This window comes from Colius striatus, chromosome 5 (assembly GCF_028858725.1).
Source record: "Colius striatus isolate bColStr4 chromosome 5, bColStr4.1.hap1, whole genome shotgun sequence".
Classification (NCBI taxonomy): domain Eukaryota; kingdom Metazoa; phylum Chordata; class Aves; order Coliiformes; family Coliidae; genus Colius; species Colius striatus.
Window position 1 is genome coordinate 20,140,251 of NC_084763.1, and position 26,048 is coordinate 20,166,298.

Here is a 26,048-nt window from a genome sequence, read left to right on the forward strand (position 1 = left end):
CCCAGTGGCTGAAGAACATGGAGGGCAGGTGCTGCTGCTCACAGGTCTCACAGCCCAAGGGTATTTCCCACAAGCTCAAACATTGCTTGGCCCATTCGACACCTATTTTTGTTCTTCATTACATTGTCTTGATTTAGGAACTGACACATTCAGAATCCATCCTGCAGTAAAGGTGTACAAATGTTGCAAAGTCTAGCTCTTAAAGGAAGAAAAACAATGGAATAGTGTCTCTATAAAGAAAATTTATCTTCCATGTGCCCAAATACGATGGTATAAAACCTTATTTATTCCAATTGACTCCTAGAGGCCTCACAACTAAAACTGATGACAATGAGAGGGAGATAGAAAATGGGGCCAGAAGCATTGGTGTATGTCCCATGCAAGACTGGCAGAATTTTTTTACATCTTAATCTTAAATATACTTCCCCTCCCAGGTAGGAACTACACTCCACTACTGTTTGGAAAGACAGAAAAAAACCTATGAGGAACTACTTCATATTTACAGTTCTAATAGTATAAATGCACAGAGCTATGCATTGAATCACAAGGAGCAAACAATGGACTGAGACCTCACGAGGTAAAAGAATAATCTAACCTGTGTCACAAATTCAGTATTTCCAAGGTTTTAATCACTTGAATTTTCTATATTACTATTAGTCACAATTTTTACATAATCCCACATGGGTTTCCAGTTTCTTGATGACGTATGCATTACAAACTGTGAATTGCAGCATTGCGTAAGGAAGAGAGAACAAGGGTTAGGTAAATGCCTTGTTACCCGATATTAAAATATGAAAACATAAAAATTATTAACAAATTCCATTACAGAATGACATGGGAGGAAAAACCACAAGACAAAACAAATCCACTTGATTTTGACCATTCCAGAAATGAGGAGGATCATCTGGAGAAAATCACAATTGCACCTGAGAATGATTCCAAGTGCATTTCAATTTTCTGCTCTGCATGTCAAAAAACAATACAGCCACACCACCTTCTCCATCATAAAAAAACTCATAAAGCCCTAGCTTTGCTGGGCTTTGACAGCCCACAAAGAAAGACTGACAAAGAAACACTTTTAGCTCAGAGACAGAAACTAATTTCAAAATTGACCAAGAGTCCCAAATACTCTGAAACGCACAGGCAGAAGATTGATTATTCATTTCAATTCCTTATGGATAATCACATTCCTACATCATATTGTGAACTTGCTAATATTAACAATCCTAGTACGTTCTTGAAAGTAAATAACTCCTTAATAAAAGCATTATCAATTTGCCAAGATAAAAATTCTGCATGGCAGGGAGACATGGAAGACAGATTTATTGTGCTCGACAACTATGGAAATAGGTCAGACACATGTTTTCTGGGGTTAGTTGATGGCTCTCACGGTGCGACAGCTGCAGAAACAGTTGCAGCAGAGCTTCCACTTTTATTTCTTGACCAGCTTGCTCAAACAGATTCTTCCTACAAAAAGAGTAAAAAGGGGCAGCAAATTCTAGACTCTTTTGCCACAGTTATCAAGGCAGATTACAGGGAAAAAGAGATGATTTTCTCTGATGAACCAGGCAATGACAAGACTAATACTTACGAATGGATTCACAGAGCATATGCCAAATCCTTTTGGAGAATGGACAGACTTTTACAACTGGGAAGGAACGAGGTTTCCAAAGTCCGCTGGAGCGGCTGTTCAGTGGTTACCTGCTTGGTGGAAAGAATCCCCAGCAAAGAGACAGACGGCACTGAGAAAGGACGAAGAGAACATTCTGAAAACACCACACACGGTCCATTAACCAGGGCAGCCAAGGGTGTTGCTGGGTTACTGCACATTGCTAATATAGGTATGTACATTCCACATCAGGGGTTTTTTTCTTCTCTGTCCAACAAAAAGAGAAAAAAAGCAGCGTGCTAATCTGGAGAATTTTTGGCAGGGGATATTTGGAGATAAAAAGCTCCAAGTGCTTTAACTTGATAATGTGAAGGAGGCATGATAAATTCCCTTGCAGCTGACGTTGGCATCAGGCACTAAGAATTAAGCTTATCAAATAAGCACTTTCATTATGATATTTAAGTTAAAGCAGTAAAGTCAATTTATAATGCAAGACACAGTTAAGAAACATTCCACAAAACACAGGTGACCTCTATAAGAGTAACAGGGAAAATTTTAAATTTTCTGTCTAACTCAAGAGGAAGTTTAATGTGTCTTCACTTCAGAGCAACCATAAACTTTCTGATATTAGGTCAGATAAATCACGCTTAAGATATTATTTTATTTGTTTCACTGACACTACATTTTGCTACCAGCAAGCTGAAAACATGGGGATCATCCAAATTATTTCTGAAAGAGGAATTGGTTGTTATTTACCATTATTACAGAAGTTCCATTTGGGACTGTTTTGCCTTTTGTATTGCAGAAAATGGGTTATTACAATTGGAAACACTGAAATATTCCTTAAGTTTCTTCACCCAGCTCTCCTGCAGGCAACATTAGAAAAAGCTCTTGCAGTTCTTAGCAACCCCACACATTCCATCTTCCCACCTGATGATTTTTGTTACCTGTTAAGTGATCTTGTGTATGTACAGCAGCTTGTGTCCTTACAAGATTACAAGCAAGACACTTGCTTTCTCATAAAGGGGTACACAAGCAGAATTTAAATAGATAAAAAAGCCACTGGGTGAAGAATTTCAAATGGACTTGTATCTACAGCTCTATTCTCCAGCGTCTTCCAGTCTCTGCTGGAAGCACATGCCCAGCACTACACTACTTTCCCATCAATCTCCCTAGCACTAGGAATGAATGTGCCAACACTGCCTTTTTCCCTCAACAGAGGCACTCAGTCCTCACGAGTGTATTCACAAAATTTGAAAGACTTCTCATTTTTTTCCTATGAAATTTGACTCAAAGTAACCAAGAGGGTCAAAGATCAGTAGGAAAAGGGGAAATCATTTGAGAAGCTTCATTTCCTCAGGAGGAAAAAACAATCCCAAACAATCCAACCAATAAATATTCCACATTTGGAAAAATTGATCCTGGATTTTTTTTTTAAGGAAAAAAAAAGAATATTTTTGCTTAACTAGCAACCCTCTGTCAGTCTGAGGAACACTATAAACCAACCTGAATGTGCAGACATTGCAATAAGAAACCAGGCTACAACTTCCTTTTCCGCTCCTCTGTTCTCCTGACACATGTTGCTATATTCATAGTTTCTACACCTTCAACGTGCATTTTTGCAGCTACCAGAACTTTACTATTACTGGTATCAAAACTAGATAGTTTGCCACTAGCTCAGATATTCTTGCAGTGGATGCAGTCATGCCTTTGAAGGAATACGGGAGTAACTCACATAAATGTTGTAATGTTTTCAGAGCTGAGATGCATTTGTTTTCACCTTTAGCAGGGAAGAAACCTATTTTTATTACAACGAGCTTGAGAGTTAAGATGAAAGTTAAAATTAGAGAATTCACCCAACCTGTTTTCTGGTTCTAGTTACCTGCCTCCATCCTTCCCTCTCAGATGAGGTTTTCTGCTGGCCTTCATTAAAGACATCATAAATTCAAGCTTTGCTAATGAGCTTGAGGCTTGAAGTTGATCAGAGATACTTCAAGCCTTTTATGATTAAAGTCCACATTTTTGAACCACTTCTAAATACACATTTATTTAATCTAATACACTTAATTTTCCACCAAATGTATCACATCAAAGAAAAAGATTTGCATAACATCAAGCTTCATTTCCTCCCCCGGAACGTGTTCTTACAGAAGTACAGTCGTGTTCCTTCAGCACCAGTTAAACAACTGAAGAGGATGGTCAGATATGCAGAGCAGGAGATGGTAGCATTGGCCAGCTTTGTCTTCTTCATTTAGTTCCACAGTAACAGGTCAGCTAGTTTTTGTCCATTCTTTCGCCCTGTCTCTGATTTGCAGACAAGAGACTTGCATCCAAAAGCAACTAGATTTTACTCTTTCTTGCAGTCAAATTGTTTCATATGGGTGATATTATGCCTTTTGTTAAGCTTACATCTGGTGGTCTTATTCCAAAGGTTCAAAGGAAATTTTAGACAATCTTCTATCTCTCTGTGGAAATCAGAGGAAGGAGGGAGCAAGCACAGGGAAACATTCACACAGCATAACTTAAGGCATCTATATTCTATAATCAATAAAAATAGGTGCATCCTTCAGTTTGATACTGAGTAACCTTCTAGACAAATCTGCCTGCACACAAACTACACTTAGCTGTCTCCTACACTAGACAATGTCATTACTGTCCAAGCAATACAACTATTGTATAAGCAGTGCCTACTTATAAACACTTTTCAGAGATCTGTGCCCTAGTCTAGCCAGATGTTATTAAAAATACAATACAAATGAAAACACTGCAGTCAGCTCAGTGTTTGGAAAGCTACCATCCCACTCAAGTTCCTTCTGTAAGACATCACTTTTGCTCTTAAGCCAAATCATGGCAGCAGACCAATCACCTCCTCTAATCAAAAGAATAGAGTCTCAGTGTAGCCATAGAGAATCTCCAACAATACAGCACTTTGTTTCAGAGCTGCTTTCCTTCACTCTCTCCATTCCATTCTGACAAGACTAGTCACCTGCAATGTTACAATTTCTAACACTTTTCATTCTTGCCCTGCAGATTTCAGAAGTGCTGAGGGAAAGGTAAAGTACCTATTCATACTAAAGGATAGAAGTTAGTCCTCAGCTTCTCAAGATGACTGTGAGAACTCTTGCTCTCTTGGGTCCCTTAGCTGAGTAAGATATTTAAGGCATCATGTTAGTAAACTGTAAATTTTACATAATGTCCCAGTTATTTTCAGGTACTAGAAATTTTATACTGCTAAAAATAAAAACAGTCTGAACCTGAAACTTCTTGGTGAGTTCAGCCAGCTGTAGTATTTTGAAAGCACAATCTCTCCCAGAAGAAGAAAAAAACAGAAGAAAAAAAGAGAGAAATGTGCACCCTTGCTTAAAAAAAACCCTCCAAGGTGCAACATTTTTAACAGGATGCACTTTGAATGAAATGTCACTCAAGACTCCTCATAAAAGCTTAGCTGAAATAAGGTTCTGGAACAGATTTCTGAATAATGTGAGGAGGAAAAAAACAACACACAGAAAACTTTGCTGTAAAATAGAACCAGACTCATTGATAGACATACTGTTGTCTGTGGTGGTAGATAATTGAACTATGACCTCTGTTTTTTTCCCCATCTTAGCAAAAGGCTGTTATCATAGCAGCAGTATAAAAAAAAAAAAAAAAAAAGAGTATACTGTAATTCAACACATCATCTTATTTCAATATTAGGCAATGTACATGCAGTCTTATGCAAAAATGGAAAGAGTCACTGCCTCTCGAAAGAGCACAGCACTTCTAATGTACGCGAGAGAAAACGCATCCTTCAGAATGGCGGGAACATCAGCACTAATGAACCAGATGGATTAGTAGAGGGGTACCTGAGAACTACGAGGGGCCTTGGATATCACGGAGATCCAGTACTGAAGAGATCTGTTATACCTGTACCGTATACCATATCTGTCCTTATTGATGACACTTGTCAGTTTCTTATTTTAGCTTCTAATGGGCTTTGGGAGGTTTTGGATTACAATGAAGTACTTGCACTAACTATGACAACATTCACCCATTATTTGAGAATGTATGAGCATATTCAACAAGATGGAACTTCTCCACGCAAGTGTCAGTATTTGATGCCCCTCATCGAAGCCAACTTAAATGAGTCAAAGGCCACTAGTGATCAGCAAGATGGAACAGAGGTACTGTGTTCCAATAAAGACACATTTCTCACTGACTCAAAAGGCAACCTGAAACAAACTAAGCCAACATATTCTAGGACAAGGAACTACTTGCAAAGGAAAGATGGAGTTCCTAAGGAAACTGATGACCACAAAAATCAAGCTGATGCAGAACAGTCTCTTTTCAGTCACAATAAAGTAAATTCACAGAGAAGAGAGATAAAGCAGTCCGATTCTAGCACACAATATGGCTCTGAAGAACTGAAACAGCTCGAAGATGAAAAAGCTTACCTATGTAACAATTTTCAGTCACTGACTTTAGAGCAAGAGCAAACAGAGACTGATACTTTCTGTGTGATAGGGCCAAGTCACACCTATGAACAGCTGCTAGAGAATGTACTGGCAACAGGCTCCAAAGACACAAACCACCCCCCAAAAGCATGCCTATCTAATTATGACCCAGGTCTACAACTGGCAGAAGAAATGGACTCAAAGATATTTTGTGACAAACCTACAAGTTATGCTGCTCAGGAATTGCTACAAACTGTATCACCCGTGGGTTCTGAATCACCGCCGCCATTTGAAGGGGATGCAAAAATGTACCCATCCAGCTGCAAACCGCAAACAGCAGGAAGAGGCAGAGTCACCTCTGAGACACTCTACGGCAACACAGCAAGGTACATTGGTGAACAACTGGTGAAGACCGCATTAGCTGCAGGTTCAAGAGACAATATTACTATTTTGATTGTCCTTCTAAATGGATGTGATAAGATACCAAATTACCTCAACACTTAAAAAATTATCACAGGATAACTGGAGTGACACAGAACATACTGGACAAGCTTATATTTAGCCGTGTCATGAATTTACTTGTAATCACCTTAAGTGCTGAACCATGTAGCAAATCAGATACCTTGTCTGGAGCTGCGCAAGTGCAATAAAACCTTCTGAAATTCTTCATAAGAAACAGTAATAGAAATTTTTTCTTCATTTGTTTTTGTTTTAAACCACTTTATTGAAACCTGAGCACCTCAATATAAAACTAAACACTGGTGAACTGTCATTTTCCTCGCTAAACCCAGATTACTGCAAATTTCAAATCTGCACAAGTTAAGCTTTTGCTATCAGTTCAACATTTAAATAGACTAATTCATCTCTTCTGACACACTTGGTAGATTTCATATAATGAAAATAACTAAAAGAATTAGTGCAATATACTGAACAGATCAAAATAAAATGTACTTTGGAAAACAAAGCTGCAAAGTTCATTACTGACAGGCAGCAGTACTTATGTTACAGATACAGGAAGGAAGAACTCAGAACCCCCTTTGATTAGAGCAGAAAAAAAGTTAGCTTTAAGTAACTGTACATTCTGTATACCTTTAAGCAACTCTTAAATATTACAGAAAGTATTAAACAAATGTAGACTACAATGCAGAGTACCTATTTACAGTACATTAATATCCAAATTTAAAATCAAGTTCAATGTACATAATTGTTAGTGCACTATTTTCTTTTTTAGGGGAAAAAACAAACTGTGATGGTCAGCAATGATTAAAATCAAGAAAGTCACAGACATTGAGTTTGTTGTGGTTTTACTTGAAAAGCTCTTACAGTTTGTAGAGGAAAGAAAAAATCCTAAGCTGTAAAGTTGAATTTACTGCTCTGTACCCTCTGAACAGATTAGAAATGAAGTTAAACTTGATTTATCACTAATTAATTTAGATAACTAACTGGGTCGATATAATTTACATACAGTGTACCAACTAAAACTCCACTTTCCTGCAAGCTTAGGGTTCTTAAAATTGTTAATGCAAGTATTATTTGTAATTAAATTATTAAACTATGGAATGTAAAACTAAACAGTAGACACCTGCAGAAACAACCAGTTGCATCAATACTGTTAATAAGTTTATGTAATTTTTAGACCTCATTTCTAAAAAGGTTTTAAAGCATAATTGATAATTATGACAAGACCCAATTACGTTTATTATAACAGTAATCAGTATCAAGGCTACAGGAACTGACCAATTAGGTCCACGGAAAGTAGTTTTTCCACACCCCTAATGGTAAATGACTTTTAAAACCTTTCAACTGAAGGAAGTTTATTCCGCTTCCATCTCTCCTCTACTGCTGAAACATTACAGCCAGTGGTGGATACATGCATGTTAAATTTTTATGTAAAACAAAACACCTCTGTATCATGAACTTGACTATTGTCATAAGTCTCTTCACCGTTTGGAAGCTGTACTGGGCCAGGTTAAGCACTCCAATTCCATGGTTATTAACAGTTAGGAAGCAGAAGAATATTTAGAACAGTTTAAAGCAATTGATGTTTAGTTACTACAACATTGACTCTTGGCTGGTTGCGTGGGTTCAGTAAGGTCTACTCCTCTTCCTCTGGCAGAGTTGGCTCCTGCATTCTGTGGTTCATTCTTTGGCAATTTTTTTGCTGTAAAATCAACAAGAAGTAAGAGTTAAAATCGAGAATACACTAAGATTAAACATGAACAGCCAGTATTTTATTACTCTCTAAGCATAATATAATCACTATAAAATCTGATTAGATTCAATGTCTTGGTGATAAAAGAAGTGTCTTAACTTCTTAATCATTAGCTACCTTATCTATGATTTTCAAAAGTGAAACACATTGGTAACTGAAGCAGTAAAAACATAACTGCACTGGTATGCTATGCCAGTAAATGACAGCTTCTGTGGCAATCTACCTACACAGAAGAGGCTTTAATATCAGGATGTTCGTGCTAAAAAATGTACAGAAAGACTGGAAAAAAGCACAAAGCTCAGACAGAAATGGGTCAAACTACTGCCCAGCTATCTAGCCAGATAAGAATTTGCACACAACAAAAAATGGCCCTTAGCACTAGAACAAGTCTATCTCCTTTTTTTTCCAGCTCTCTTTCTCTAGTTCTTATGAGTCTATTGACTCGTAAGAGTTGCTGTTGTCCTTGGAGCTCCAGCGTACCTTGTCCATATGGACATGAAAACAAAAGAGTGACCAATGTTATCCTTCTGAGCAGTAGTTCCTAGCTTTCTCTCCAAGGACTTCCGTGGCTTTGTGTTGCTCACGTTACTAGGACCTAACAACCATTCCTATTCTATAGTTTGGCTGTTTTGCTTTCACTCCAAAGTAATTACTTGGGTTTGCTTTTTAAAGGATAACTTTTCCTAAAAGGAATGAAATGAAGGTGTAACAGTCAGAAAATCCACAGAATACACATCAACAAGGTATGTGGTAGTGCTAGACAATCTCAGGGTGGTAGGTAATGTCATCTAGGCTCCCTTTCCTGCAAAAAAATGGACCAGATTATCTTTTGAGGTATCTTCCAACTTGAGCCAACCTACAACTCTGTGATATAATCCAAGAGTTCATATAGTACTAAGATGCTGAGATAGTACAAAGTAACAAAGCACTAGCAGAAAAATGCCTTCAGAGCACTGTCTTTGTGGATTCTAGAAATGTAAATTCACATTAATTTTTTAAACTTGAACTTCTGAAAGACCTAAAAAGCAGTTGCTTTATAACCAGCTCTAGCTTGCATCCCTCAATTCCAGACATGTTCTTACTTTTCGTTTTCTCCCATTTTTGAAGATAATATTTATATATGGTTCTGAGAACTGCCTCCATGTTGTGCAAAAGGTCACTCCAAATTCCATGCAAGATTTCCTTTTAATGTTTTTTGCTGTAGAGATCTTGTTCTGATGCACTGACAAGTTAAATTTCACTTATCAACATGAAAGAATACCCACCAATTATACTAACTATACTAACCAGCCTTGCAGACAAAATACCAAATACTAAGTAGGCACTGTTTTCTCAAATTTACTTTGTATACTTCATAAAATATTAATAGGTAAGGATTATTGTTGATATAATTTTTTAAAAAGTCAGATTTTGGGGATTGGTATTTAAACAAGATGCAAACTGCACTTTAATTTTAAAATTTCACCAGAACAGTATAATTGAGCATCTCTCAACCATTAAATGCAGGCTGACCTTGAGCACTTGAGAAAAATACGCTTTCCACTCATCCAGTTATGTGTGTTTTTTTCCCTCCCAAGTATTTATAGTTAATATGAAGCAAATAATGTTGCTATAGTGATAATTTGATTTACATTGCCTGGAAGTCTGAACCACACCAGAAATTATCTTCTGCTTTCCTGACTTGGAGAGCAAAAGATAAACATCTTTAGAAACATTTAATTTTGATACCAATGCCATTCTACACAAAAAGAACTGGGATGGACAGGTCACTAGTGTCAAGTATGAAACATTTCGTAAAGTTATTTGATACTATATGTTACTATTTTCCTGTAGGAAGAGCTACTACTTTAAGGTGATAACACTAAATAGGTTGGTGACCAACTAAAAACATGTGCTTTTTTATTCTTCACTTCCAAAGTTTTATTAACAATGAAATACAATTTTGTGTCTATCAGTGGAATTCACAATTTTTTTTGACTAATTTATACTTACTATTACATATTAGGATCTTTACAGAAACCTCTAATGTTTTCTAATTTTAATGTCCTTGATTTATACTTGGATATTAAATTTAAGCACACGTCATCTTTGGAAAAACACAAAAGTGTACTTAGCAAACATTTTGTTTACACTAAAAGGAAGACTTGACTTTTTTTTAAGCAAGTCCATTATCATTCTCCTATTTTTAATTGTTTCCAGCTTTAATTACCACTGTACATTATTCCAGGTTCTGCACCCATCTAAGGCAGTGTGGAATCTGCTGCAAACAACATGGCATCAAAAGGCACATACTTAAACACTTAAGAAAAGCTGTGTAAAGCTTTTCATAGTTACTTATATCAGGTAAAAAGTGGTTTTGGTTTCTTTTAATATAACAACTAAAACTTAATTTTACTTGAAACCGAAGCAATAAAAGTTTTCATCATGGAATCAAAACAGGTACTTGGAAATTTTTGACAGAATTCAAACATAATGCAGCTTGGCTATTCCAAGTTAATCTGAGTGTTTTAGGGCTTGACAGAAGACCTGTGCCTGCCATTATACTTCAAGGAAGTTTATCTGGCTTCTGAACATCAAAAAGGATCTGAAAGAACCTAAAGAAAATTCAGTGCCAGAAATAATTTAGATCAACCCAAGATCTTGGGTTAGGAAGATTGTCATATAGAATGTATCTCATGAGAAAAACTCCCTTAAACTCTCAGTTTATTCACAAACTCACCAATTGCCATGAATATTTCATTTACATTCATAGATGTTTTAGCAGATGTCTCCATGAACAATAAGCTGTTGTCATCTGCATAAGCCTGTGCTTCCTGAAAGTTAAAATAAGAATGCAGTAGTTCATTAAAAAAAAATTGAAAATAATAATAATCACATAATCACTGTACTTTCATTGCTACTAAGGAACAATTTTTGTATCATTTTGAAAGAAAGTTTGATGAAAAACTCAAGTGACAATGTGTTATTCATCAGCTATGAAAAAGTTGCAATTCCACCAAGCAGTGACACATTCAGAACTGCAATCTTAAAAATCTCAAGATGGAAAAATCTCAGGCAAAACTAGATCATTAATAAAAATACTAAAAAGACAGCTCTGACCCCAAATATTAGCTGTGATAGCAATAATGAATAAGCTCCAAAAATGCTATCAAATGTCAGAAAGTCTATTTTTGCACTGGAAAGAACGCAGTTTGTGAATTCTCTTGAATCTTCCAACCATTGAAACAGATGGATCAGAACAATTTCATTATCCTGACAGAAATTTGCAATTAACAAATGAATAAACAAATGTCTTGTCATGTTACCTACCTTTTTAGTCTGAATTTTCATCTGAAATACACTGTTTATAAAGTTGCCTACTTTTGCTACTGCCTGTTATTTAACTCAGCTGAGAATCTCCAGCTTCTTAGGAATATTTAACTGCCTTTTCACTCATTAGGAAAATGGCAAAAAACCAAACTATAGAACACCTACAATGGAAAACATAATCTACAGCATTTTATATTAATTTAAGTGACATCTCCTAAGATTTACGTAACTATATCTGAAATAACAAATTAACAAATACTTAGAAATCTAAATCATATTTTCCAATAAGAAAGGAATGCCAGGCCTGCAATGGGCAACCAAGTTAACAAAAGACCAAATTTTGAAAAACATTGATTGTAATTGTACAAAGAAGCGGTAAAGGTAGTTCTACTTTGGTAATTAAATTTGATTACATGTTTTACTGCATTCCTTTATGACTTTTTTTGTCAGCTACAATGATTTCTCTCAAAATACCAAGGTCTTCTGTCACACAGCTTTATGTTAATTTTATACTTCCATGTAAATTTTAAGAGTACCATGTTGTTGAATCCTGGCAGAAAAATATGTAAAGCACTGCTAATCTTCATAGTCTGCATCATAGTTACAAAAACATTACCATACACAGGAGCATCTCACATAGTGACATCAAGTACAGATTAAAACAGTAACAGAGTTAATGACCAAATTTAATATATCACTGAGTGGACTAGAACCATCTGCAGTAAATTTTAACTGCTTTGGATTTTCTGATGACTTGGTTACATTTTGTAGAAGATAAAATACAGCATACTAAATACAATACTAAATACTAAATCAAAAAGAATGCACAATTAAAACTTGAATGCTGCTTTAACAGTATAATTCAAGCAAGTTAAGTAAAATCAGTCAGCTTTGTATCACGTGACTGTTCTGCTGACAAGTCAGAGAAAATTATTTAAACTGAGAGTTACTGCTATCTCAACCACTGAAACTAGTTACTGGTAATTTCTGATAGAGTACAGAAAAGGTCACATAAAGAAGAAAAATTCAATTAGCTTTAAACACATGCAAATAAGTTACTTATTTGTAAAAGTCAAACTTATTTAAAAAATTCTACTGCTACTTATCACTTCTACAAAAATAGATTTTTCAGTAGTAAGCATAATTTAACTAATCTCAGCTGACATTTATATTTAACAGTATGACCTCTGTAACGACTAGCTAGGCTGCACATTTAAGTTCCTCCTAGGTTTATTTGCTTTTGATTACAAACAACAAAAATGCTATTTCTATAGGCAGAAGTTCTGTACGTACCTGGAAATCCACAGCTCTTTTATTAGCTAGATCAGCTTTGTTTCCTGCTAAAGCTATTACAATGTTAGGACTTGCTTGTCTCTGAAGTTCTTTGACCCAATTTTTCGCTCTGGCAAAGGACTCCTGTTAATGATTGCAAAATGATGCAACTGAGTTTTGTCATTCTTTCGTACTCACCTATTATCCCAATCTCTGTTATCTATACTTCAAGCAAAAGGTCAATGCAAGTCTACTACCTTTCTCCACAGACATACTCCAATTTACCAACTAAGCTTTTATAATGAAATATTTCTACGTTGGTTCTCAAATACACTTAGTTGAAATAACGCTGAAAAATTAGGTAAAGGTGGAAAGAGCTTTATGTAGACACAATAAGGCAAAAAGTGGTTAAGAAAGAGAATGGGAAATTTAGTTTCTCCTCTGGAAAAATCAAGTTTATGAACAGCTATATTGAAAGGATCTCAAACCACCTAATTACTATGCACTGTTCATTACCCCAGAGTTTCGTGGTTTTTGGGTTTTAAGTCCCATTTTACCAAAAACAAACAGAACTTATCTGATCTAAGTTCAAATAAATAAATAAAACCCAAACCAACACTAATAAACTTTGGTTTTGGTCTCAATGGATTGTGCCACCTTTCCACTCTACCTGTAATTTGCAACAATACATTATTAGAATATCTTTCACCATCAGAAATAAACCACCACCAGGAATGTGGCAAGAACAGCTCAGGTTATTGACTTAGGGGTGGGTTTGAAACACTTCTGCAACAGAATTTCCTTTATCTTTTTTCTGTTAAAACAATAAAGAAACCCAACCTAGAAATAGTACTGTGAAAAAAAAAAGTCCATAGACACAATTTAACATTCCAGAATCTTATATGAAATGAGCAACCTCATCTAGTAAAAGATATCCCTGCCCACAGCAGGGGGGTTGGACTAGATGACCTTTAAACGTCCCTTCCAACCCAAACCATTCTATATTTCTATTCTATGAATTGCTTCACACCAGTCAGAAAAATTAAGAAATAATCAATGCAACACTGGTAACTTCCAAATCCCCCTTGTGCCTCCCTAATATTTAGCACTTACCTCATTTGTAATGTCATATACCACTATAGCTGCTTGTGCTCCTCTGTAGTACATGGGTGCTAAACTGTGGTACCGCTCTTGCCCAGCTGTATCCCAAATTTCAAATTTTACTGTTGTATCGTCGAGACATACAGTCTGGGTTAGAAAAGCAGCTACAAAAAAGATAGACGTGCTGAAACCAGAAGTCTGCTTATATGTCTATATCCATATAAAATTATGTTTGCAGAGATGCAAATGATTTCCTTAAGCAATTCAAGTTTATTATTAAAATACAACAGGTTTGAAGAAAGCATTAGCTGACAGACCATAACTGATAACACAGAACAGTTACTCAAACAATCAGTCTTTCATCAAGTAAAAGATGCAAGAAAGCAAGAATTGAAATAGAATTCCTAGCTTTTTTTTTTTTGTAACAGTGAATTTGAATAACCACAAGCCTTCTCTTAAATTTTTAGATAAATTTCATCCTGCTTCTGCAGAGTACTTCTAACAGCATCCCATCATGCTACAATCCAGCAGTTCAGATATTTACAGTTCTACACATTTACATTACTTGAATAGCTTTTTACAGGCTTGATTTTCAGCTTCCGACAACTCAACCTTAGCTAACAGGTAGAATTTCAAGAATTTCTTGGAGGAGAAAAAGTCAACAAAAAGCAAGATTCCCTTATACTGGATCCTCTTAAACATTTGAGTTTTTAACTCAGCCATCTGTTCTACCTTAGCTTTTGAAGTTTAAAAATAAGCACACAACTATTACAGTACACAACCATTCTGACAATTTAGATGAAAGTTTGAGTAACCCAGCATAAATGCTTGGAGTTGTTTTTCCAGTCATGACAGACATTTAGTGAAATACTGTGGACTGGCTTGCCCTTGCTCGGTCCATCAACAAATCAAAAAATTGAAATATGTCAAGACCTTCTGCTTGATGAAATACTAAGGGAAGCCCCTTACTTGTCTGAACTGGGGACTTGTGACAAAGGATACTGACAGACTGTGGCCAATTTAAATTTCTAAAGTGGCACTGATCCATAAGCCTTGCATAATTGGGATCTTATCCTGTCCTACACACTCCAAGACATCATAGTCCATGAATCATTCCAAAACTGCTGCAACTTTCAACTCATTATTGTAACCCAAAAGCAAGTTAATCTTACTGTATGAAGGACACTGTAACTACCACACAGAAGCTGGCTAGTTAAGTGGTCAGGTGTTGTGCTTCAGAGGTATTAGCATCCATGGCAGGTTGGAGAAGAGTAAAGGCTTTCATGTTCCAACCTTAAATCACCATCAATCTTCCTAAATGCTAAATATCCAAGCACTGGTTAAACAGGCTCCTCTTGGAAGTTCCCTAAGCAGCCCAGAACCAAAATAAAGAGTAAAAACCTGTACATGTTGCATCATATCAAGAGCTTCCTCCTCAGAACCAGCTCAATATTTTTTTTTCTCCAAGGCAAAGATAAGAAGTGGAATTTTAAGATCTTACAGACATTCTCAACAGAAGAAACTACCTAAGCTTCATAAATGAAGGTCTGTACTCAGAAAGCAAATTAAAACAAGGGGTTTATTCTATGATAACCTCTTGGTTTTGTTGAAAAGAATAGTTCAACCTCCATAAAATGCAAGTTAATTTCTGCAGACAAGGTAACTTTCTTCTGTCTTGCAAGGCCACAGTAAACTGACAATCAGCTGTGTTAATAACCTGAAAGCCTATCATCCTTAACAGCCATGCTTTTGTCTGAAGCAACTTACAGGCATTGCAACACTAGTCTAAAGTGGTAAAGTCTAGTTATCAAACATACCACCACCACCCAACATGTCTGCCTCTCAACTGCACTCTTTCAGATGTTTTTATTCAGATCCACAATGCACATAAGCCTCTCTTTGTTAAGGTCCTTCTGTATACAAAGAAAATTATGCCTTAGGCAGCTACAAGTTACAGTTAGACAGTTTTCTCTATAGAAAACTTTTTCTGAATCCCAACATTGCTATGTTTCATTTATCTCAGCTGTATTATATGCCAATTCCTTGTTTCTATCTTATATATAAAAGGCACAGACATGACACTAAAGTTTATGTATATGAAATTGAACTTATGTTCTTGTTTAATCTTTGTATAGATTCTGAACATTTTAACAGGGTTTGGATAATCCCTAGTTCCACCCAATCACTAAAACAAGAAAAAATAAAAAAGGTTAAATTAATCAGATATTGCTGAAATTGCACTTAATTTCAAGTGGCTTTTGTTTGTTTTTTGTTTTGTTTTTAACTAAAAAACCACATTTATATTGGGAAGTTAATTCAATACAGATCTTTGAGAATACTCTCCTTATTACCACATAGTTGCATGAGATCCTACAAAAAACATTCACACTAACACTTATCCCAAAGCCATTATAAAACACACAAAGCCAAAAAAGTAGGACTGCTAAAGGTCAAGAAAGTAGTTCTCCATTTATGCTGACAGATATACAAAATAAGTAGATGTAACAGGTACAAACAGGGTAAAATAAAAAGATACAATGAAATTCAGCTTGTTTTTATTTTTGTAGCTTTGTAGATTTTCTACATTTCAACCACTATTCCTGTGTACAGACACATACAGACCACTGAAAGGGCTTCACATAAATGTTACAATGAAACAGATTCAATTAATGAGATTCATGCAAGCAGCAACACGGACTACTAGAGAATATCTATCTATCCATAAGATCAGTATTTTGTTTAAGCCTCTACTCTGCCTTGGTGAGGTCTCATCTGGAGTCCTGTGTCCAGTTCTGGGTTTCCCAGTTCAAGAGGGACAGGGAATTTCTGGAGACAGTCCAGCCCAGGGCCACCAAGATGATCAGGGGACTGGAACATCTTCCTTATGAGGAATGGCTGTGGGAACTGGGGCTTTTTAGTCTAGAGAAGAGGAGACTAAGGGGAAAATCTCATTAATAATTACAAATATCTAAATGGTGGATGTCAGGAGGCTGCGGCATCACTTCCTTCAGAACAAGGGGTAATGGGATGAAGCTGGAACACAAAAAGTTCCACTTAAACACAAGGAAAAGTTATTTTACTGTGAGGGTGAGGGAGCCTTGGCACAGGCTGCCCAGGGAAGGTGTGGAGTCTCCTTCCGTAGAGGTCTTCAAAACCCATCTGGGCATGTTCCTGTGTGACCTGATCTAGGTGGACCTGCTTTGGCATGGAGGTTGGACTAGATGATTTCTAAAGGTCTCTTCCAACGCCCACCATTTTATGATTCTATGATTCCATTAGGAAGATTTAGCATAAGTTTAAATTTATCCAAGGAGGAATACAGCTCAAAGCACAAAAAGCCTCAACATACTATGTAACAGAAAAAACTCTGGTAGGGCAACGTGGGATAAAATCTATTCACAACTAAACAGATTTTTAAAATTTCTAGTAGTCAGTATCTGTTTTGTTTGAAGTCACAAAAGGTAAAAACAGTACATTAAATTCTGTGATTACCAACAAAGAAGGGTATATCCAGAAACGTAGCAAATTCTCCCAAATCAAAAGCAAAGCCAGAATGCATACAAGAAAACACAATCTTTTTGGAAGATGCAGAACTTTGTTTTCACAGAAACTATGTTCTTAATTCTTATGAAGAGGTTGTTTCATGCATTAAGTGTACAGTGCAATTAAAATACCGACACATCCACTCACAAACAAAATGTAACATCAAGTCCATTTTTCAAAGCTACACAGTTCAAGGACACATACGCTTTCTACACTTTACACTGATGCTTGCTATAGCCTTTGGTCAACTACAACTTTTAGCTTAGAAAGTTGTAGTTCTCAACTTGAAACTTACAGGGCTTAGATTTGATACTTGCTGCCAATGACACATTCTAGAAGGGCCATTAATTTTAAGGTTGGCAAAGGTGAGGACAATATAAACTCAACATGAAACAAATTAATAGGATAATTATCTCACCTCCAATCGTACTTTCTTGAAACTCGTGAAACTGTCCTTTTACAAAACGAAGCACCAAACTTGATTTGCCAACTGCAGACTCTCCTAGAAGTACTAGTTTGAACTGGCAGATTTTGTTTCCAGCATTTGGCCCATTGGGTCTCGTTGCTCCTCGATTAGCCATGCCAAATTAGAAATAAGTCCTTTGTTTCAAGCTCTTGAAAGCAAGTTCCAGGGTTCAGACCTCAGTGGTGCTTCTGCCAGTAACAATCTGTTTATGAAAAGACAGAAGGTGATGTTAACATTTACAAAACAAGTAAGAAAAAGATAATTCAGTAATGCAACATGGATTACATATAACTTGTCCTAATATTTATCAGAGTCAATAGTCCAGGCTACAGATTGCTGCTAAGATATTGTTGCTGCTAAGATATCAACTGAAGACAAAAACCTATGACAAATGAACCAGTTATATTCTTTAGTATCTTACTTTCAATTAAAGCTTCAAACAGAGACATTAACATCCAATTATGTTTCTTCTTACAAGACTTCTTAACACGTCAAGATTGAAGCATAATACCAGAGATTTCACTCTATCAGTAGAATACCAAATAACAAGAAATAACAATTTTAGCCATAGTTTTGCTACTGCTAAGCAATATTCTGAAGTCAGTACCACTAAAGGATGGTAAAAAATTGAGCAAATTGGGACAACTCAATCATCACAATCTTTGTAAGTATACTTTCTTTGTAAGAACTTACTTTGTAAGTTCTTCGTAAGTATACTTCATCAATTCACTATTAGCATATATATAAAATGCAATTTTCTTACAGTACAGAAGATCTCAGGTACAAATCCTTAATATCTTCTTTAGTTAACAGAATAAAAAATGCCAAGCTTTCTCTATGTAGAAAAATTGACTGTCCTGGCCAGCAAGAATTCAGATCACTTTGTGAAAGCCACCAGGGACCTATCATATGACAAGAAAGTGCTATTTCCAATACTAACACATGTCCTAGCAGATCAGTATTCACAACAGAGATCTTTGTTGAGATCAAGTATGAACACTGTATTCCTTAGTCTACCTACTCATATTTCAAACTCCTTAAAAAAAATATTATCATGATATTTATTAATAAAGAGAGGAAAGCATTTAGACTCTGCTGATATCACTTCTTAATTTTGTTTTTACCTACTTCACAGCAGAGATAAAAGTCTTTTTGTTGGTAGGCATTGGTGTATGAAAGACTAACATAGTGTCTGTCTGTATTTCCTCCCAGTTCCCAAAGTAAGTCCCAAATTCCAAGTAAGTCCACTGGAAATAATACCTAAGTGATGGTCACTCAGCTCTCAATGAGAAACATTTGCTTCTGTATTTCTGCTAAAAAAAAAAAAATCACTGCAAACAAACAAACCAACCACTCCCCAAAACACAAACAAAAAAAATACCAAACCAAAAGCCAGCCTGTAACTTCGTCCCACTCCTGTTGATTATTTTAATTGTGCACATTGTGGGAATACAGCTTTTCTAGCACCTCAGTTGCCATCCAGTTAGTTTAGAACGCATTCTCCTAATGCAGAAAATGGTTTCAATACATTCATTGCAAAACGATAAGCAAATCTAATACTGTCAAATGACTTCTGACTCTTTCTCCCTTAGGGTAAAGAAAACTACATTTTAAACCAAGCAGTAGTGTTTAACCATCTTCCCATTTCAAATCCTTTGGCAGATCAGGCACTTAGGCACTTCAGTTTGTTGTGGCAAACATCTAGTTCAGACACTAAACATTCTTCACTCACTTCCTAACTCTCTCTCATAAACGCAACACAAGTCCTTAAGAATCTTCTTTTCTGGAAATTGCTTCTAGCGCTCTAGCAGAAGCTCATCCTTCACTGTGATACCCCCTTACAAATTATCTTCCACATAACATGTGAGAAACATTAGTGAATAAATAATGCTAAGATTCCTAACAGTTGAAAAGGTGGTATTTTATTTCTCACTGAAAATAAAACTTGAATATAGGTCTTAAAAAAATCAACATCTTAAAGACACTCCTATTTCCTCATATTACTCCTTTTCCCATACCTCTCAAAATAGTTTATTTTTTTTCCATTTAGGATATTCTAATCCTGTACACATCCCTGTCTGTCTTGACATTTTGTCTGGTTTCACTACTACAACAAGAATCACCTTTTTTTTTCAGTTGCACAAATGATCTAATAAATATCAAATTCTAGATGTATGTTCTTAAAAACACATGAAAGTGTATCACAGTGAAAGAATGTTTCTATGAAGCAAAAAAGCCCCTGCACATATCACCACCATTATTCTTAAGTACCATAATTATCACTAAAATTTTAACTCATTAATTTGGCTCAATGTTTTAAAATGCAGGACTGGATCCAGTTATTTTAAAAATACCAGATCTTTCATCCTCACAGGATAAAACAACTCACATACAGCTGGTGTGTTGGTTATCATGTAAAGCTCTTTTCCCCCACATGTGCTGCTAAAGTATGCTTAAGACAACGGAGCAATTTGGATAAAAAGGGATCAGTGACAAGTTAACTTCTACCTAATTATATTTCAAGAGAGAAAGTAGACAGATAAAGGCAAAAATATAGGTAGTCCAGAATACTGTTAGACATTTGTTTATCTTTTCTTTTGGAAAAGTAATTTAAGACAATAATTTCTGATTTAAAATGAAATATACTTGTTTGCTGTAGCATTATAGTATATTTGGACAACCATGAAATAATTAAAAATCCTTCAATCATAATTCATTCCACGTTTTTAGAGACTGAAACATTAAAAACAGAAATAAGGACTATTACAATGATCATGTAAGTACTATTGGGAGCAACAGACTTCTAGATGACACAGTGAGGAAACCAATCCACTACACTGGTTATTCACCATGACTACTTTTTTGCTTGCAGTTTCACATATTGAGAGTGAAAGGAGGTATGACAGAAAAACAAGCAAGACTGATTTAACTCACATAATATCTGTTTCAACTGTCCATTTACAAGCTTTTTATTTTTCAGATTTATATTGTTAACAAGACAGTAATTACTGCCTCTTGCAAAACTTGTTCAGAACCTGAAAATGAAACAGGTTATCAGGAGATATACCTAATTCAATCTTTACAGATGTCCAAGCTACAGAGCTGTACTTATCAAAGAACTTCAAAGTTTATATCCTTATAATGCCCCTTCCTCCTCACCAGAAATCATTCTAGACGCTCAGACACCATGTACAAAACCAGCTGTCAAGCTGATAGAGATCATGCTACCTGAGAACACCATCAAGTCCCAGAAACACACTGCCAACATCATTCATTCAAGAATCATATCAACATATGTAATAATTTAATAACAAAATCTACTACAAACATACCATCCACTTTTTAACAGCTCAAGATAAAAAACTGATGGCACACATCCAGATGACTCTGGCGTATTAAAAAATTGCTAGCACCTTCTGCTAGTGTATATGTAAATTGTTATTTTTTGAAGTTTCAGATGGAACTGTTCAGTAAGCTCATAACATGGCAGCAAACAAATACAAAAAACAATAAAAAGATTTTCTTAATCTGATGTGAAGCAGTACGAGTTTGACACAGCTACTGCAGGATGTTTTTGGTCTGTTCTTTTCAGATTTTTGTGCTGAATGTAGTGACTCACAAGGATTTAAAAGTAGATTTCAATGCTTCAGACCCTATGTATACCCCAAGCCTCAGGTCACAGTCATTCTCCAGTTCTGTAAGTCATCTGTACTAGCCTTGAGTGCATTACACGAGGGGAATACTGTGTTCAGCACCCTACACACACACAACCCACAAATTCTTTCTTGACAAATCACTTTCAAGACAATTCTGAACACTTACTTCAAGGTCTTATAAGCCAGTTATTTTCCACACTTAGCATTGGTGAAAATCTCCAGAAAAAGACCCTAACATCTTCCTCCCCCTTTTTATACACTAAGCAAACTCTGTAATCAATATGTTTGGAACACGTGAAGAAAGAAAACTGTGATAAGACATTTATTCATCTACACAAAAGCAAGTATCCAATTATGAGACTCAAATCAAGCTCTTAAACTGACATGAATGTAAATTATGTAAGAGAACAAACATACAAAAACCTGCTGAGAAAATACTATGAAAATTTCTTAGATGGATGGCTTCACATGGACAGAAATGAGAGATATTTTCTTACTTTCATGTAGTTTAATGCAAGAACTCCATCTACTAAAAAGCAAGGCCCATTTTGCACTCTTGGGCACTACAAACATATAGGTCTTTCTTGTGAGTAGGAACTTTCTGGTGAATATTCCCCAAAGCATGTTGAAATGTCAGAACAAAGTTTGGAGTATATTATTAGTTAATTCTATCAGGTAATTTCCCAGGTGGTGGCTATTCTTATCACTCTAGAGAAGAAATTTATATGATTTATAGACAATCTTTGTTAAAGAGTTTTATTTATGAAAGAGAAAGGTCATAAGTATTTTATCACAGAATGGTAGGGGGTTGGAAGTGACCTTTTACAGAGCATCTAGTCCAACATCACGCAAATTTTATCATGCTTCTCCATATACAAAATACCACCAGTCCCAGACAACCCCTCCAAACACATAACTTAAGGGCATAATTCAGAGTCAGGTAAGTGTTCAGATCAGTGCTTATTTTAAACCACAAGAAAGCTAACACAGAAGTATCGCAATAACACCAGTGACAAAAGCCAGTACACTGAAGAGATTAGGACAGATAACTGTTCCTACAACAAATGTGATTAAATGTATTATCAAATATAAAAAACTTAATTCATGATAAATTATAAAACTGGAACATTCCGTCACTCAGAGCAAATGACAGCTTTTCTTACCATTGACACACTTACTATGGTAATTTCTAATAAACTTTTTCATGCTCCATTCACAGAGGCAGATCATACAATGATGAGGTCGCAACCATTACCTACTTTAAATTTGTTTATACTGGACTATCTTGAATGTTTTAAAAACCTTTTAGGCAATCCTACTAATAAGATTTTTGTCAATGCCTTGCAGGTTTGGCACAGTTAGTATAGCATCTTACTGCAGTGTTCAAGACAGCAATACATACAACTATCACACTGTTTCTTATCCGTAAGCCACTTTATACCAAAAGATGAGACAGATAGTTAAACAAGTGAATCAACAGTCACTGCAAAAAAGTCATAGCCTTTCAATTAAAGATAATAACTATATCATAAGCTCATATGTATGATGAACTGTACCAATTGCTTTCAGATAAACTGATTGATCACACAGGAAATGTACATAATGATGACTGTACTATCATTGTCTCCAGCCACCTCACTTGAGTCAACATCTACCTTTTTCCTGACACATCTTATTACAGAGTAACAATACACACATGCAATGTACTCCACCTGCAACTTTGAATGGTCACAACCAACACGGAAAAAACAAAGACATGCTTTTTTACTTGGTCCAAATGTTTCATGGAAGAAGCTAATTAATTTCAGCTACTTAACTAGCTGTTCAGTCTCTCTTTTCCATCCCCAGGCTCTGAAAGGGGCATAAAGTAGGGGGGAAAAAAAACCTGAGGGAATAGCTTTTCGTAGCCCTATTCAGCTCTCCTCTAAAACATAACAGGACACAAGTACCATACCCTAGCATGCTCTAGTTCCAACTAGGCCTTATGTAGAGCTGAGCGTACCGACTACCCTAGGCCTGTTGTGATACCTCGGATGGTGGCGGACGCGTTGTCTGTGTATTTCACTTCTCAGACGCAAATGAAAGGGAAAGTGAGAGACCCATCGCCCAACCTCTCCTTTCATAACTCACAAGCAACAAGAAGGGAACAACCCTGCCCTTGTAGCTGGACCTAGACAGTAGTAACTCCTTGCAGATATGCCCACACGCAGGCTAGAATACCCATTCTCTGCTTCTCGCCGCGCTGTCGTGCCCGAACCCTTCAACACCCGTCGCCGCTGCCGCCGCCACATCCCCTCCCCCGCAGCTTGTTCCCAAGCACGGGAGTAAGGGGAAGTGGGAAAATCGGGGGCGCCATTTTGAGACGGGAAGGGAGAGACCGGCCTCCTCCCCGCACGTCAGGCTGCCCGCCTCAGCAGCCCACACCACGGCCTGGTGTTCCCTCGGTGCGCGGCGACGGCGCCGGGGGAGGTGGCCGGCAGCAAGAGCCCGAACAACAGACGCCGCCATTCCCCGCTCCTCGCCCTGCCACCGCCTCCTCACCTGGTCAGGCCGCGGCGGCCGCGCGCGGGGAAGGGGGAACAGGAGAAGCTGGGCAGTGGCGCGCGTCCGTCTGTCTCTCCGTGCGGCAGGGCCGGCGGGCGAGCCGGCGCAGGGTGGGTGGAGGAGGGAAGGCGGCTCCTCGGCGCGGCGGGGCGGGGGCGCGGCCGTGCCTCTCCCTCCCAGCCCGCCGCCGACTTCCGCCACCGCCTCGGCCCCGACCAAAACACACACACACTCACTCACACGCACTTCCGCCGCCGCCGCCACGTCACGGCCCGCCCGCGCCGTGCCGTTCCGGTTCGACCGCGGGTCATGTGACTCCCTTTCTTTCCCACCGCTTCCACTTCCTCCTTTTGTTTCTTCTTCCCTCTACCGCGCCGGGACCGGCGGTTACCATGGCAACGCGGGGCGGGCGAGGGGATAGGCCTGTGCATGGAATCCCTTCCATACTGTACCCCCCGCTGCAGCGGTTGCCATGCGCCAGCCCGTGCGGAGGCCGCCGCCGGAGGGAGCGTCGTTGCGCTGCGAGCCTGACCTGAAGGCCACCCGGCCCTGGCACGCCCGCACGCTGCCCCTGCTTGTGCTGCGCGGCCGGATGGGCCCCGAACAGCCACTAGTCATTGGAAAGGCGGCGCTGTCAACGGGCGCCTCTGTGATCCGCGAGTTGCCCTGGACCTCCCGCTGCTCGTCAACGCCGAGGAGAGGCGTCTCAGAACGAGCGAGCACCGTCCGTGCCAGTGCCCTGAGGGCTCCGGGCGCAACGCAGCCTGGGACGGCCGCTGAGCTGCCAGAGATGGAAGCTGGGTAACACGGTGACAGAGAAGTCCTGGTTTAATGCTTTAAAAGAACCAGCTTCCAAAGCTGTTAGTCAAATGAGTTGAAAGAAGGAACTATCCAGGAACTTCCAAGTTACAACTGGTAGCTTACCTAACTTAAAACATTGGAACAACCGCTGATGAAGCCTTAGAGATGGGCTCATTGTTGAAAGAATGCTAAAACTTAGGAGGACAGGTTGCTAATATACAGCAAGTCTTGATTACTTAGTAGGTGGATACAAACAATCTGACAATACATACAGATATTAAATAGCACGCCTTGCCCTAGAGATTTTTGGACATAGACAATTTACTTTCTACATTCCTGGTAAATTTTGTGAATCCTTGGTAATCCTGTGTGCCTCTTTTATGCCTATAACTGAGCATGAATGGTGAAAATTTTGAGGGTAATTCAGAGGTGGCATTAAGGAATGGTTAAAAGACAAAAACTTACCTCACAATGGAAGATGCCAAGGCCTGCTGACAGTGTAAGACAGAAGAGTAAGGGTCATTTGATCACAGACTGTAAGTGGGCTGTATGGGAAGCAGAATGGTGGTGATAAATGCTTCTTCAGTCTGGAATTATAAAGGTCTAATAGTTGTCTTTTGAAGGAAATAAAAGCCAGAGCCAGTAAGATATTTAATGAGTTTGTCAATAATGGTGTTTAATTATTGGTACAATTTCATAGAATCATCAAATGGTTTGGATTGGAAGGGATCTTAAAGCTTACCTAGTTCCACACCCCTATGGGCAGGGACACCTTCCACTAGACCAGGTTTCTCAAAAGCCCCATCCAACCTGGCCTTAAACACTCCCATGGATGAGGCATCCATAGGTTGGATGCCCATTCTCTGAGCAACCTGTCCCAGTGCCTCACCACTCTCAGGCCCTTGTAAAAAGTTCCTCTCCTGCATTCTTGTAGGCCTCTTTAGGTACTGGATGACTGCTGTAAGGTCTCCCTGGAGCCCTCTCCAGGCTGAGCAATCCCAGCTCTCTCAGCCCATCTTAATAGAGGTGTCCCAGTCCTCTGATCATCTTCATGGCCCTCCTCTGGACTTGCTCCAACAGGTCCATGTCTTTCTTACGTTGG

The 26,048-nt window shown here is 37.8% G+C and overlaps 2 protein-coding genes across 3 annotated transcripts; one reads left to right on the top strand and one right to left on the bottom strand.

Annotated features, from left to right (window-relative positions):
- Window positions 1–607: 607 nt before the first annotated feature.
- On the bottom strand, window positions 608–24,380 carry RAB5A (RAB5A, member RAS oncogene family). 2 transcript variants are annotated; one of them, XR_009818837.1, is made up of 7 exons: window positions 24,143–24,380; window positions 17,898–18,147; window positions 13,949–14,100; window positions 12,857–12,979; window positions 10,974–11,067; window positions 1,592–8,203; window positions 608–1,467 (listed from the first exon to the last, which is right to left on the bottom strand). XR_009818837.1 is itself a non-coding variant. In XM_061997446.1 (6 exons), exons 2-6 carry the CDS (start codon window positions 18,058–18,060, stop codon window positions 8,088–8,090), a joined length of 648 nt encoding a protein of 215 aa, XP_061853430.1. In that variant the 5' UTR covers window positions 18,061–18,147; window positions 24,143–24,380; the 3' UTR covers window positions 608–8,087. The 2 variants fall into 2 exon arrangements, 1 of the variants encoding a protein (XP_061853430.1); XM_061997446.1 differs by having other exon boundaries at window positions 608–8,203.
- PP2D1 (protein phosphatase 2C like domain containing 1) lies at window positions 830–6,583 on the top strand. The gene is made up of 2 exons (XM_010209122.2): window positions 830–1,841; window positions 5,306–6,583. The coding sequence occupies exons 1-2, from the start codon at window positions 830–832 to the stop codon at window positions 6,544–6,546; spliced, it is 2,253 nt and encodes a 750-aa protein (XP_010207424.2). The 3' UTR covers window positions 6,547–6,583.
- Window positions 24,381–26,048: the final 1,668 nt, after the last annotated feature.

Coding starts and splice junctions, on each gene's coding strand:
- RAB5A (XM_061997446.1), bottom strand. CDS start 18,060: ATGGCTAATCGAGGAGCAACGAGACCCAATGGGCCAAATGCTGGAAAC. Junction 14,101..17,897: donor TCAAGAAAGTACGATTGGAG/GTGAGATAATTA, acceptor TCTTTTTTGTAG/CTGCTTTTCTAACCCAGACT. Junction 12,980..13,948: donor TATATGACATTACAAATGAG/GTAAGTGCTAAA, acceptor AATCATTAACAG/GAGTCCTTTGCCAGAGCGAA.
- PP2D1 (XM_010209122.2), top strand. CDS start 830: ATGACATGGGAGGAAAAACCACAAGACAAAACAAATCCACTTGATTTT. Junction 1,842..5,305: donor ACTGCACATTGCTAATATAG/GTATGTACATTC, acceptor TTTCAATATTAG/GCAATGTACATGCAGTCTTA.